This window comes from Sminthopsis crassicaudata, chromosome 4 (genome assembly GCF_048593235.1).
Source record: "Sminthopsis crassicaudata isolate SCR6 chromosome 4, ASM4859323v1, whole genome shotgun sequence".
Classification (NCBI taxonomy): Eukaryota; Metazoa; Chordata; class Mammalia; order Dasyuromorphia; family Dasyuridae; genus Sminthopsis; species Sminthopsis crassicaudata.
In genome coordinates, this window is record NC_133620.1 from 98,436,141 (window position 1) to 98,451,486 (window position 15,346).

Sequence of the window (15,346 nt, forward strand, 5' to 3'; positions counted from 1 at the left end):
GGTTCAACTAGTGAAATTATTTCCTTGGCATTTAAAAAAAAATCACTATTGCATAAACTTTAAAAACAGCAATTTCCAGTATATCTGGGTCCCCTGAAGTTTCTCATAATCAAACATATTCTTGGCAGTGTGGGTAAATGGTAATTTTATCCCTAAATTCACTTTGTTTCAAGGTTAGATAGACAAACATCCTGGAGAGTTTTCAGGGTGATTTGCTCATGCTGGACTGGGGAAGGCAATTTAGGAGGGTAGATAGGTTTAAAGGAATGGATCTCCTTCTGCTTTATGACTCCTTCCAAGGATAGAAAGGGGTATCTGCTCTTTATCAACTTGTCCATTCAAATGAGATATATAAGTGCTTTGCAAATATTAATGCTAGTTTTATATATATATATATATATATATGTATATATATATGTATATATATATATATAACTAACATGTATATATATGATAACTATTGTTATTGACATTAATGTTGTGGTTATTATTATTCTCAAAAAATGCCCCCAGCTGTTTTTCAGTGTTTTATTTTTATGTCACCTCTGTCATTACAGACTCCAGATTGGGCCCCTCTCCTTCATTGTACCTTCCATCTTCACTGTTCCTCAGGCTGTCCAAATATTGATGTGTTTGATCATAATCCAGTCATCCTGGGTAGTCGTCACCACTAGCCTCAGGCAGCTTACCCTATTTTCCATTTCTTTGTACAGCATTTTATGATCAAATTTCCCATTTTGTAGTGTTCCAAGTGGGGTATAGTATGTGCAATCTTTGGCGTTTTCACTGGGATTATAACCCAGCTCTACCTTTCCCCCATGTAGGAACACTAGCTCTTCTTCTGGGCCTGTTAAAACTTGCACTCGTCTTATTTTAGCTGGCTCCTCCAAAGCCACAGTCAAGTGGTTGCCTGCCATCGGTTCCAGCGCCCAGAAGAAATCCTCCTCTTCCAGGCTATAGGCTTTCTCAGGTAGATAGTCTTTAAAAATCTGCATGTCAGTGTAGATGAACGCTGGCGGGTTGTCGGGTTTCCCAAAATTGTTTTCTTGAAATTTATCCTCTGGTTTTAAGGAACTGACTTCACCATGAAAGGGATTATCAGAGGAGAAGTCTTCGTAGATAGAGAAGTCCATGGACTGGAAGAGCGAGGGGCTAAATTGGATGGGTTTTTTCTGGCCTAGCATCTTGTGGAAGCTAGAGAAGAGCTTCTCAGGGGGCAGGTTCTGATAGTAGAGGAAGAAGGAGGCCAGACGGGGAAGGTCCCTGGAGTGACAGAGCTTGCCTGTGAGGTCCAGCTTAGAGAATTCCATGATCACCCAGGGCCTCTCCTTCCAGATCGCCAGTGCCCTTTGTATGTCAGTGATAAAGTGGGGAGCGCAGTGGATATTGTCCTCAATCATCAGAAAGTAGTCAGAAAGGTTGGCAGCAAAGTTCATAAGAAAGGCAATGTCTGCAATCTGCTTAAACAGGGTAGGATTGAGGAAGGACTCGCTCATGTTGGTTTTCAGGTTTTCCAAGGAAGAATAAGCAGCAAGAGGGGTGTGGATCATGAGCAGCTGCCCTCTGAGGATCTGCGGGGAGAAGATTCTGCTAATGTTGAAGCTCCTCTGTCTGAGTGAGTCAGGGTCAGCATCAGAAAGGTGGACCACCACTGTGAAGTACATCAGTTCCCTCTTGGAGGAAGACTTGAACACAGACTGCAAAGTGTGCATGAGGTGTATCCCCTGCTTGGAGCACAGTCCTAGAGTTAGCAGCTCTGGGGAGAAAGTTTAGGAGGAAGTTAGAGGGCTTGTATGGGTTGGGGTTGGGACACTTCCTTAGCCCTTCTCTACTGCCCCTGTTTTCCGTCTTTCCTTTTTTAATTACCTCTTTCTTAATCCCCTTAGCAGACTAGATAGTCTAGATAAATTATTTCAGATAAATTATTTGAGTTTGATAAATTATTCAGAGGTTAAGTGAAAATTTTCATTTTTGAGAATCATAGGACTTTAAGATATGAGTGTAAAGATCATTTTTTCCAACTCCATTTTATAGATGAAAGAAAGGCATAAATAGCTTGCTCAAGATCATCTTTCTAGAAACAACTAAGAAACAACTAAGCAAGTCAGAGATAGTCAGGCAAAAAGGGACTTTTACTATTGATCTGGTCCAAACCTTTCATTTTATGGATTTAATAAAATGAGACCTAAAAAAGGGAAATGACTTGCCCACATTCATATTGCTAATAAGTGGCAGAGACTATATTATAAACTAGAATTCTTGACTCCTAACCCAGTGTTCTTCCCATTCTCTCCTAAATCCTTTTTCTACAAACTTCAGCCTATAAGATCATAGTTGATCTCCCACTTTCTCTATTCTGGGGCTTTTTAAACTTTTTAAACTTCTACTCATGACTCCTTTTTACCTGAGAAGTTTTTAATACAACCCTGGGTGTATCTAGGTATATAAAAAAATAAAATAAAATATTTGCCAATGAAATCATAATTTCACAATCCCCACATTCAATTATGTTTGAAGTTGTGACCCGTAGTTTAAGAAACTTTGTTTAGGGTTACAACTTCAAACATAATTGAATGTGGGGATTGTGAAATTATGATTTCATTGGCAAATATTTTATTTTATTTTTTTATATATTTGTCAATTCTCTTAGTATTTCTACTCTTTTCCTCTAGTAGTCTCAAATTATTCTAATGAATGGTTCTGATCATGTCATTTCCCTGCTATAAAACATTAATAGCTCCCTAATGCCTAAAGGTTAAAGTCTAAACATCTTAGGCTGACATTTAAAACCCTTCATGATTTAGCCCCAAACTTGGTTTTCTAGACTTATGTCCTCCTCCTCTCCTCCCTCTGTTCTAGCCAACTATCTCATGCATATATACCACTTTTCCACCTTCACTCAAGGAATTAGCCTGCTTGGAATGTCTTCCTCTTTCCCAATCTAAATCTGATCCTTCAGCCCAATTCAAGTCCTTTCTTTTCTGTGAGCCCCTTGTCCCCTTTGGAATGGCTTTAGAGTAGACAAGGTAGGGAGAATTTAAGTGGGGGAAATAAGTGCTGGATTGGTATAAGAGGACCTGGGTTTGAATACCAGCTCTTCCCCTTAGTGACTGAGTGATATTTGGGCAAGCTCTTCATCTCTACAAGACTCAGTTTCCTAAGTTGTAAAATGAAGAGGTATCAGAAAAGTGATCTATAAAGTCTCTTCTAGTCCTAGAGCTATGACTGTTGCCATACAAACCTGACATCCTCCATCATTTGTTCTGGAGGCTGCCTTGGTTTGGCTAGTCAGCATCATTTCAGGACTACAGACTAATAAGCTTTGGGGTATATAATCTCTTGAGTCTCATATTAGCTCAAAGGTTCTGAGAGCCTAGAGTACACAGTGTAAAGCATTCCCAAGAAGCTCATTCATTCTCTTTATTCACCCATAGGTTTCTTTCCATCTCCCCTCCTAACCCATCATTCCCTCCTCTTTCTTCAGAACCCTGTTTAAGATGTGATAGATAGACTTTTTCAGTTAAGGCAAAAACTGAGCCATAATAACCGTGGTATTACAATTGTTTTTTTTTTTTTTTTTTTTTTTTATTTATTACACTTGTTTATGTCCACAATTCCTTAGTCACAACCCTTCTCTTCATTTCCTTCTATTTCTCCACTCTTCTCTATATTCCTCCTCCTTCTTTCCTATTCACCTTCCCCCTTCAGCTATCTTACTTTACCTAAGACAGTTAATTTTCCCACAAGATCCCCTCCCAGGAACTCACTCTTCTGTTGGGACGGGGTTCCAGCCAGATGCTGATAGGAGACATTATAGAAGAGGTCTGAGTTGTTCTGCCATTCCTTAAAATTTCTCAAGAGGCTCTCTTCCCCAGATGTGACCTGCTCCTGGGCTATCAGCCAAGTCAAGTTCTTTGCTTCCTGAGAATAGGATTAGCACCAGCTTTTTAGGAATAGCTCCCAAACTCTAAGGGAAAGAGGCAGAGTGGGATCCCTTCCGTAGATCCTCCACTCCATTCTATGTGGAGATTGAACAATCATCTAATATATTTTATGGATCTATTATATGTTTAGAACTGTGCTAGTCACCCCAAATGATACAGAAGAAATTTTAAGATATAGTCCCAAACCTCATGGATTTTACATTTTAGTGAACCCAGTATAATTCCTCTACTTAGATTTCCAAGATCTAATTTCCAAAATCTTTGTGACAAAGAGAGATTATACTTTACACTATAATACTCATTTTTGTCTTTATATTCCCAGTGACTAGCACAGTAATTGATACATAGTAGTTGCTTAATCAAGGTGCATTTTGATTGTATTGAGTTGTGGGAATAGAGGGAGAGATCCAATGTAAAAGAATTTGCAAACCCCGAAATCTGTGGCAAAAAAAGGATTTTTATAGTTCACTAAAGGAGGAGGCTTTCTTAGTGGGCAAAATTCCTAAAGAGGAATTCAGCAAAGGTATGTTAACTAACCCGTATTTATATGGGCAAATGTTGGCCTGGGGCTGGGAGCTGTCTGGGCTAATAAATAAAGGACCTTAGACAGAGATCTCCAATTGAATAAAATCCTTAACTGGGAGTTCAAAGATTTTTCCCAGAGTCTGGGAACCCCCTGAAGGGGATCAGGGCCATCCCCAAAAGATCTGAGTTTCAATGGAAGGTGATTTGACCGAGATCTCCAATTGAATGAAGCCACAGTTAGGGAGGGGCTTGTCTGGAAAGGTATGCTTTTCCCAGGGGACAGCCTGAGACCCCGAGTCTCCCTTCTTTTACAGATTAAACGGGACACAGTTTCAGGGTTCACCCACATCAGTTGAGTTCATCTCAGAAATTATTGCCACTTGGTTCCGTTACTTACCAGGACTTGGTCTTCATCAATGATGACAGTAGCTTCCAAACTGCTGAAGATACTGAGAAGCACTGAGCCAGTTAGCACTAAGATACAGAGCTGAGTAGAAAGACACATGGTCCTTAGGTTGAAGCACAGTTCTGTAGAGAAGAGTGAGAACAAGCTTCATGGTATAATTTTAAAAGAGGCACAAAGATGGAATTCTATAGAACTGAATTCTAGTCCTGACTCCCAAACTAAGTAGTTATAGGACTTTGAGCAAGTTTTTTATTTTCTTTGAACCACAATTCCTCATTAGTAACATGAGAGGGATGGATTAGATAATGCATAATCCCTTTGGGTCTTGATATTCTGTGATTTTATGACAAGGGGCTAAGATTCAGAATTTAAAACTGGAAAGACTTTATTTCCACCCAAGCCTAGAGCTGTCCATATAGAATTTTTTTTTTTCTCTTTTTGTTTTAGTCACATGAAATCTTTCCCTTCTCCTTCCCTTTTAATTCCAATATCTTCCCTCTGTTGATTATTTCCCATTTATCCTATGTATCCTAAGAGCAGTCACAGTTGTTTTCATGTCACATCTCCCATTAAACTGTGGGTTCTTTGAGAACAGAGACTCCTTTGCCTTTCTATTTATTGAATGACTGCTCACCACTTGTATTTTTCTTCCCCTGAGCTTTTACCTCTTAGCCAAACTAAATAGACACACAGTCTTCCTATAATGAATGGAGACTTCTCAGGATGACTTTATCCTTCTGCCTTTTGCATATCCCAATGGATCCCCATGGATTGCTAATTAAAGGAAGCCAGCTTTCCTCTAGTTGTTGTTTGTCCTTCATTCTCTAAGAGGATTAATGACATCAGAAAGGTAATGTCTTGACTTGCAAGTGAATTGAGTGAAGCAAGGCAGTGCCTCACTTTGTCTAGAACCTTTTGGGTCCAGTGGCAATATACAGAGTAGAATGATCTTTTTTAAACTAAGATTTTTCCCAGATTTCACTTGTTTGAGGCAACAATCATTCAATGATTAAGAGTAGGTAAGAAATGAGGCAAAAAAAAAAAAAAAAAAAAAAAAAAAAAGCCTTTTCTTTAAATAGACTGCCTGGAAGAAATATGTAAGACAGAAGCCATGTACTTGGGGGTAGAAGGTGGACAGAGAGGAAAATAAAAAATGCTTTGCCTTCAATGCCTAAATGCCAGCCCTCCCTCCCTTCTCCTTTCGGAACTTATGCTTATCTCCCTTATCATTAGATCCCTGCCCCACCTTTTTCTTTTAAATCTTTTCAGTTTTTAGTTGAAAATGTGAATTTTTTTTTTTTTTTTTTTTTTGCAAAGCCCTTCCTGGATGTTCTCCCTGCTTTGAATCTCTAGAATTGTGAAGGAAACAGTGAGCAAAAGGATCAGAAAGAAATACATTCAAAGTTCTATCCACTTCAAACTCCTCACCATTATCGAAGTTCCAGGCTCATCTAAGTTGTTGGGTTTTTTTGTTTTGTTTTGTTTTGTTTTTTTCCCCCGTTTCTTGTTCCCAGGGTACACCGAAGACAAGGCTCAGATGCTTCTTCAGCTTTCTCCAAGTTTAGTAGAATAAACTTTAACCCCTTTGGGGCAGGATTTGGGACTGGACCCAGCTGGATGGGACCAGAACTTGCCTCTTTTGAGTTTGGCCAAAGCTGGATCCTAGTAGGTCATAGTCCCCTGACAACCATTGTTTCTCCTGAATGGTGGGCCTGCCCACCACTCCCCTCTCCAAGCATCTGTTTGCATGGGTATGGGTGTATAGGATAAAGTTATTTTATATATATATAGGATATTATGGGAATAATCCTTGTTCCACCTAGAATAACAGAAGAAAAAAATTCATTGAATCTCAGAGTTGGAAGAGACCCTAAAGATCAATTAGTCCAAATGTCTCATTTGACTTTAAATGATGGGAATTTAAATCTTTTTTTTCCTTTTTTTTTTTTCTTTTCTTCTTTTTTTTTTCTTCCAGTTTCTTTTTTTTAATTTATAATTTAATATTTATTTTATTTTATAATTATAACTTTTTTTTTTGACAGTACATATGCATGGGTAATTTTTTACAACATTATCCCTTGCACTTACTTCTGTTCAGATTTTTTTTTCCTTCCTCCCCCAACCCCCTCCCCCAGATGGCAGGCAGTCTTATATATGTTAAATATATTACAGTATATTCTAGATACAATATATGTGTGTAGAACCGAATTTTTTGTTGCACAGGAAGAATTGGATTCAGAAGGTAAAAATAACACTCATGTAGCTGGTTCTGTCCATCATTAATCAATTGGAATTGGATTAGCTCTTCTCTATGTTGAAGATATCCACTTCCATCAGCATACTCCTCGTACAGTATCATTGTTGAAGTGTATAATGATCTTCTGGTTCTGCTCGTTTCACTCAGCATCAGTTGATGTAAGTCTCTCCAAGCCTCTCTGTATTTCTCCTGTTGGTCATTTCTTATAGAACAATAATAGGGAATTTAAATCTAGAGAGAAGAAATAAACTTTTCTGATATCTTACAAGTTAATTGTGCAGAGCCACAATTAGAAAGAACTCAGTTCTCCATATATATATTTAATCTCTCTTTCATTTCAGCATATATAGCTCTCTATCCAGGGAGCCATCCCTTATTTTTTGTTGTCATTTGTTTTTCAATCATGTCTGACTCTGTCACTTCATTTGGGGTTTTCTTGGGCAAAGATACTGGAGTGGTTTGTCATTTCTTTCTTCAATCGTTTGCTAGGTAAGAAATCTGAGGTAAACAGAATTATATGACTTGCCCAGGGTCACCCTGCTAGTAAGTGTCTAAGGCCAAATTTGAATTCAGGAAGATAAGTTTACCTGACTCCAAGTCTGGCACTCTGTCCACTGCCATCACCCAGCTCTCCTACCATTCATTATAGTAAAGATTTAAAAAAAAAAAAAAAAAAAAAAAGAAAAAGAAAAAAAAAAGAGAGAGAAAAATTCGATTCATTAAAACCAATATATACCAACCAAATCTAACAGAATATGTAATATTTCACACAACTCCAGGCACCCCTCCCCACTTTCTCACTGCTCCCCCCTCCTTTTCTCTTGCTTTGTATTCTCAACCCTTAGCACGGTTCCCGGCATATAGCAGGTGCTTATTGACTGACTAAAGTTACCTTTTTCTCACTTCTCTTTCCCTCTTAGTGGTTTTCAAACTTCATCCAGATGAACTTTTGTACCAAATGTCTTCATTTTGTATAAATCAAGGTCCCTAAAGGAACATGCAAATCACAAATTAAGAACTACTCAAGAGCAGTCACTTTGCCAATTTGTTTAGACTAAGTTCTAATCTGACCAGATGTGTGATGGTATAAGAGGCTGCTTCATCTCCTGTCTCCTTAGAGGTGAATCTTAGGCAAATCACTTAATCAGGACCAGAATTTGAACTCCACGCATCCTACCCACTCTGCCACTTAACTGCTCCTCCCCACCTTTTATGCACTATCCCAGTTCCTACATCAGTAAAATGAGGATAATAATAGCATCTACCTGACAGGGTTGTTGTACAGATCAAATGAGATAATAGCTATGTAAAGCCCTTTACCAACCTTAATATATTTTATAAGCATTAGCTATTATTGTTACTGGAGAAGGAGGAGGCCTGTTAATTTGAGTTAATTTTATTAATGGAAATTTGCCAATTTCAATTTGAAAGCCCCAGGTGTGGTTAATGTGCTTTTGCTGCTCTAACCTGATAAAATGTGATCCTGTTGCCTCCTACTATGTCTTGTCTCTGGATAAAGTTGAGGAAGTTTGATTATAGAACTCCCACTTGGCAGAGGAAATCAGGAGCTAAGAAAATACAATGAAGGGATATGAATTTGATACTCAGTTATGGCTCTTTTACCCCCCTCCTAAAAGATTAGTTTTCTGTCCTAAAAATAGTATACCCTATTCATCGCCCTCATATTGACAAACATCTGAAAGCTAGTGGCTAGGTGATTATGTAGATTTAGAGCTAGTAGGGAGCTTGGGGGCCATTGAGTCCAACTCCACTTTATAGCAGAGGAAACTGAGGCTGGGAAAGGTTAAGTTACTTGTTTGATGTCAAATAATTATTAAATCCTGGTCAAGATTTGAACTGGAGTCCAGCACTCTATCCATAATATGCTCTAAATGCTCTTCCTGTCCCTTTCTTTGCACTGGTAAAAGAGGATATACTGTAAATGATCCTTGGTGTCTTTTGCTTTCCCCAAAGGACCTAAAAAATTAGGGTGCTTTTAATCAAAACAGGATCCTTTTAATCAAAACATTCTAACTGTTCAGTTCTTCAAATGGTATATAGTAGGTGGAATATCCATAAGCTACAGTCTTAGGTAGTCAGTCTCCTAAAAGAGAAAGTATATTCTCTACCCCCAAACATGTCAGGACTGCTAGAGTCTTGACTAGGTTACAAGAAGGGATTATTTTTAAAAATTTATATATTTTTAATACACATAACTTTATGAATCTTGTTGAGAGAGAGAAATCAGAACAAAAGTGAAAAACCATAGGAGAGAGAGAGAGAAAAAAAAAAAGAAGAATGATTTACATTCAATCTCCATAGTTCTTTTTCTGGATGCAGATGGCATTTTCTGTCCAAAGTCTAGTGAAATTGTTTTGGATCACTGAACCACTGAGAAGAACCAAATGTTTCATAGTTGATCATCACACATTCTTGCTGTTTTTGTGTACAATGTATTCCTGGTTCTGCTTGTTTCACTTAGCATCAGTTCATGTAAATCTTTTCAGGCTTTTCTAAAATCAGTTTGTTCATTTTTTATAGAACTATAATATTCTATTATTTTCACATACCATAACTCATTCAGCCATTCCCCAATTGATGGTTTTCCACTCATTTTCCAATTCTTTGCCACCACAAAAAGAGCTGTTACAAACATTTTTGCACATGTGACTCCTTTTCAAGAAGGGATTACTCTTGATGTGTTCGTAATCTCAGAGATACTGGACCATGGCTCCAAGTTGCCTTTGTCACTTAGATTGAATTAAGCATAAACTTTTTTAACTCCTAGATTTCTGCTTTAATAGCACTGTATTAGTTTAATTATGCAACAATGCTAGTTTTATGGACTTAGTTATGCTGGTTTTGGATGGAAAATGCCTAACTAAATAGTTTGGAAGGAAGAAGACTAGCTCTAATTTTAAATCAGCCTCTAAGTCATAAAATTGGCATATCAATAGAATCCTGGTATTGATTCTTTAGCATATCAATAGCCTTCATAAAATTAACAAATCAAAGGCTTTCTTTGAAACTAAATAAGTTTAGTTAGTACTCTAAACAAATCCCCAAACCAGAAAGCTTTTTATCTTTATAAATATACTGTTTGTTCTCCACTGCTTCACTGCTTTCTCTTTTAGAATCTAGCTGACTGCTAACAGTCTGCTAATAAGATCTTTGCCTCTTGAACTGGAGATAATTTAAGCCTACAAATTCTTTTGAAACACCTGGAATGTGTTTCACTGGCCTAGAATGCCAACAATATTTTGGGGCTCAATTTCTAAACCCCAACACTCTGATATGGTCAAGTAGGAAGGCCAATCTTACTGAGATGTGAGGCTTAATAACAGCTAACATTTATGTAGATTTAAGGTTTGCAAAGCATTTTACAAATATGCTACTTTATCCTTATGACTCTGAGAGGTAGGTGAAATTATTATCATTTTTCTGATGATGAACCCTGAGGCAGATAGAGGTTAAGTGACATGCACAGGGTCACACATAGCTAGTAAGGACTGAGGCTGAATTTGAACTTGTATTCTTGATTCTAGGTCCAATGTTCTTTCTATTGAATCATCTATAGCTATTTTAGTAATAGTTAGAATTATTTAATATTTTTCTTAAACTTTTTTTACTCATCTATTTAACTGGGATGGTAATAAGGGTGATTGGTGTGTAGGCTAGTATACCAGTAAAAACTGAAGAACAGTTTCTTCTAGTTGTCAAAAGAATAAATTTAATCTTAGACTGGGTGCACTCTGGCCGGTTTTTGTTGGTTCTTGGATAGATGTGGCTCCCAAATCGCAGTTGTGCTAATTACTCTCCTCTAGTCAAAAAAAGGCTTTCTGGCTACTACCTCCTTTTCCAATCACCTTAGTAGGAGACAGAGTCAACAGTTACCTTGAAGATCTAAATCCCAGTAGATGCTGGCATAGAGTACTTACTATAGCCAGAAATATTCAGCAGAGACATGATGCAATACACAGAGATAATGCTCCCAGAAGAAATGATGTTTCCAGGATCCTGTATCCTGTATTCATTCTTTGTATGTTTATACTACTTCAGTGGTTGGGTGAGTTCACAGGTAGAAACCTGTATAGACAATGGAAGGTTTTTTTCTTTTCACTATTAAGCAGAAAAGCTTTTGTTGAGAGCTAATGTGTCCTCTGGCAAACTTTTAAGTACATCGATGAGGTTTTGGGAGCCATGATTTTGAATGGGTATTTCCCTCAGTGCCTTGAAACTGGGGTAGCTTTTTAAGGGTTGGACTCCCCAGTAGGAATTTGACCCTTCTCCTTGCAAAAGTCCTTTGTCAACAGCTAGAGAGTGTTTTCTTGCTACCCTTCTTTATATTTTCTTTTTGTTTCTCCAACCAGATAAATTCTTATCTTTTCCCTCCATTATCAGTTATTTTCAGACCCACAAGGGGTTTCAGTAACATATATATTCTGGGGTAAGACTCCCTCCCTCTCTCCCTTTCCCCCTTTCTCTTAGGTAATTAATATTCCCAGCAGCTTCTTACCTTGAGGAGTAGAATCAGAAGGTGCAGTAGAAGTCTGCTAAATAACTGAGCTTTGAGTTGTTTGCTTTTGAAAACACATAAAGGGGAGAAAGGTATAGCTTTGAGATGGAAGGCTGTAGTCAGATTCTTAGTGAGATGGATACTCCAGTAGGGGCTTTGAATGGAGGCTGAGATTGAGAGCAGTGCAGTTACATCTCTCCCTTGCTTGCTGATCCACCTGTTCAAATTTCTGAGAAGAGCTGTATGTCTTTTGAATTACTGAAGCTGCCCATTATTGCTAGCTCCTTGAAATCAATGAAAGGATAACCAGTGCAGTTTTAACTCCTTGCCTCCTTCCTTATGCCTGCAGTTAGCAGGCATTTCCTGAATAGTTTATTTCTTTAAACTAATTCTTAAATTTGTTTTATGTAAAGCTGTGACCAATCATAAATTCTTATGATTCACATCTATTAATTAATTAATCATAAAGAGAGGAACTGCAGTCCACAGAATAGCTTGGAATATACAGGACTAATAGAGACAGTTTTGCACCTTTGTCTAAAATAGTTTAGTCTTGGCTTTGGGAAATTTGAGTATAATTGTGAGAGATTCATATGATTGATGGTCTTTTTCTTAGGTTTATGATCCTTTTCTTAATAATTCTCTTATTAATATTATCAATTGTATTAGTAATAATTATTATCTTGTTAATCATTAATAATATTTATCTTATTAGTTAATTTAATTAAACCAATAATTTAGTACTCATTGTTATTTTATTATTTATATTTATAATTATGAATTGAATTAATTAGTATTTCATTAATAATTCTCTCTTAAATAGCAGAGATAAAGACCAACCTTGTGAATCAAAACTATTGGATGCATAAACTACTGAGTTATGGGTAAGCAACATTCAAATAGAATAGAGTATGGCAGGTGCCTAGTCAACTTTGCTAGACAGTGCCACCTGCTGGTAGCACTTATATGTCACGTTCTTCAATCCCCTTATCATACTAGCATGGACTTGATTCCAGTTTATCCATGTCCCTCTGTCTTATACTTGTGCAGTTGATTGATTGAACCCAAACATCAGATTTTGCATTTATGCTTATTACATTTCTTGTGAGATTCAACCCCATCATTCTATCCTATTGAGATGCTTTTGGCTCCCTAGTCTGACTAGTTTTTGGGACCAACTCCATTTGATTAACAAATTTGATAAGTATGTTATCTAAACTGTTGTTAAAGCTATGGAAAAGATGTCGAATTGCCTTGTAAGCATTCTACTAGAGCGACTTCCCTCCTTGACACTGATCCATTAATCACCACTTTGGGGAGTTTAGTGATTCAACCATTAACTTTTAAATAAAAAAAATTAATCACTAAAATTTTACTTTTTCTTCCTCTCCTTTTCTCAATTGAAAAAGAAAGAAAGGGGGCAGCTAGGTGGCCAAGTGGATAGAGCCCCAGCACTGAAGTCAGGAGGTCTCAGACACTTAACACTTCCTGGCTGTGTGACCCTGGGCAAGTCACTTAACCCCAGCCTCAGGGAAAAAAAAGAAAGAAAGAAAGAAAGAAAGAAAGAAAGAAAGAAAGAAAGAAAGAAAGAAAGAAAGAAAGAAAGAAAGAAAGAAAGAAAGAAAGAAAGAAAGAAAGAAAGAAAGAAAGAAAGGAAAGAAAGAAAGAAAGAAAGAAAGAAAGAAAGAAAGAAAGAAAGAAAGAAAGGAAAGAAAGAAAGAAAGAAAGGAAAGAAAGAAAGAAAATACAAAATTCCCAACCACAGGTCCTGGGACTAAATATCATATGATAAAAATATATTCAGCACATAATCCATAATATTGAATGAGAAAAAAAAATGGACATTCAACAAACTTGTAGATTTTCAGGACTTTTTTTTTTTTTTTTAACCAAACCCAAACTCAACAGAAAATTTAACATATAAGATTCAATATTAAAAATCAATTTTAAGGAACTTATAAAAAAAAAAAAAAAGGAAAAACAAAACTCCCATTATAAACATGTATAGCCAAGCAAAGCAAATCCTGCATAGTCCATATCTAAAAAATATATATATAACCATTTGTATTCCTGAATCCTTTCTTTTTTCTATCAAAGAGGGAATAGTGTATGTTATTATGTGTCCTTTGGAAACTAGGATTAGTGCACTGATCCAAAGTCATTCAAAGTTGTTTGTCTTTTTAAAAAATATATTCTTTTATTTTTATTTTCCCCAGTTCATGTAAAATATCATTTTTCTTGGTTGGACATGCACATTCATTTTTTTTTTTTTACACATTCTCTTATGAATCATATTGGGAGAGAAAAATCAGGACAAAAGGGAAAAACCAAGAGAGAGGAAAAAAAAATAAGGAAAAGAAAAACAAGTAAACATAGCATGTGTTGATTTACATTGAGTCTCCATAGTTCTCTCTCTGGATGTAGATAGTGTTTTCTATCCGAAGTTTTCTGGGATAACCTTAGATCACTAAATTGCTGAGAAGAACCAAGTCTATCATAGTTGATCACAATCTTCTTGTAGTGTAAAATGTTTTTGTGGTTCTGCTTGTTTTGTTCAGCATCAGTTCATGGAAATCACTCCTGTTTAAAATCAACCTGTATCATTTCTTACAGAATAATAATATTCTATTACATTCCAAGGAATTTTGATTTCTACTTTGCTCTTTGATTCTAAAAGATATAGGCAATTTTCCTTTTATGATTTCTTGAATTGTGATGTCAAGGTTCAATTTTTTTTGGTCATGGCTTTCAGGTAGTTTTTTAAAATTCTTAGATAATTCTTGATTATCTATCTCTATTTGGTATATTTTCCAAGTCAGTTGTTTTTTACTATGAGATATCTTATAATTTCTTCTATTTTTGTTCATATTTTGATTTTATTTTGATATTTCTTGTTGCCTCATAGAGTCATTATCTTCTATTTGGTTCATTCTAATTCTGAGGAAGTTTGCTGCTTGGGTAAAGTTTTATATCTTTCATGCCAACCTATTAATTCCTTTTCTAATTCTTTTTTCTATAGCTCTAATTTTCTTTGCATTTTTTTCTTTTAGTAGTCTTATTTCATTTATAAAAAAAATTTAAGCACTTAACCTTTTTTTTTTTTTTTTCATCTCTGCCTGGAATTCTAGTTGAACTTGTGCCTAAGCTATATTTTATTTTCAGGCTTTATTTGTCACTGCTTTGGAGTCATTTTCTTCTGGGTTTGTGCTTTGGGTATCCAAGTGACCATAATAGCTTTTTATGGTAGAATTTTTTTTTTTTGCTCATTTTTTGCAGTCTACTTCCTTATTTAGACTTATTGTTAAAATCCAAGCATGCCTATTTCTGGAGGGAATGTCTGGGCTAGTCTTACTGCTATTTTCCTGGGAGTATTACATATTATGCCATTCAAGGATGTCAGGATCCTTGAGCCTGGGAAACTGCAAGCTATCAGTACTACAAAGTGGTTTTATCCACGATTTGCATTCTACAATTTCTTAAACAGGGTTTGGATCTGAGCAGTAGGAATGTGGTTTTTGTTTTTGTTTTTTTTTTTTAAATTCTACTACAGCTGGAGGACTACAGCAGAACTCAGCCACTATCAGCCAGATGGAAAACTTTGCTGGTTCAACCTGAAAGAATTTGCAGGTTTCCCTTTAGTCTTGGATTCCTGCCCTGCCTTTCCAGGTTTCAGACAGAAGAGAAGATGGAAATGAGAC

The 15,346-nt window shown here is 36.5% G+C and overlaps 1 protein-coding gene across 1 annotated transcript; it reads right to left on the reverse strand.

Moving 5' to 3' along the window:
* Positions 1-514: 514 nt before the first annotated feature.
* Positions 515-6,630, reverse strand: LOC141565588 (alpha-1,6-mannosyl-glycoprotein 4-beta-N-acetylglucosaminyltransferase-like). Its single transcript, XM_074308846.1, has 4 exons — positions 6,304-6,630; positions 4,867-4,997; positions 3,768-3,921; positions 515-1,756 (listed from the first exon to the last, which is right to left on the reverse strand). The coding sequence occupies exons 2-4, from the start codon at positions 4,972-4,974 to the stop codon at positions 609-611; spliced, it is 1,410 nt and encodes a 469-aa protein (XP_074164947.1). The 5' UTR covers positions 4,975-4,997; positions 6,304-6,630; the 3' UTR covers positions 515-608.
* Positions 6,631-15,346: the final 8,716 nt, after the last annotated feature.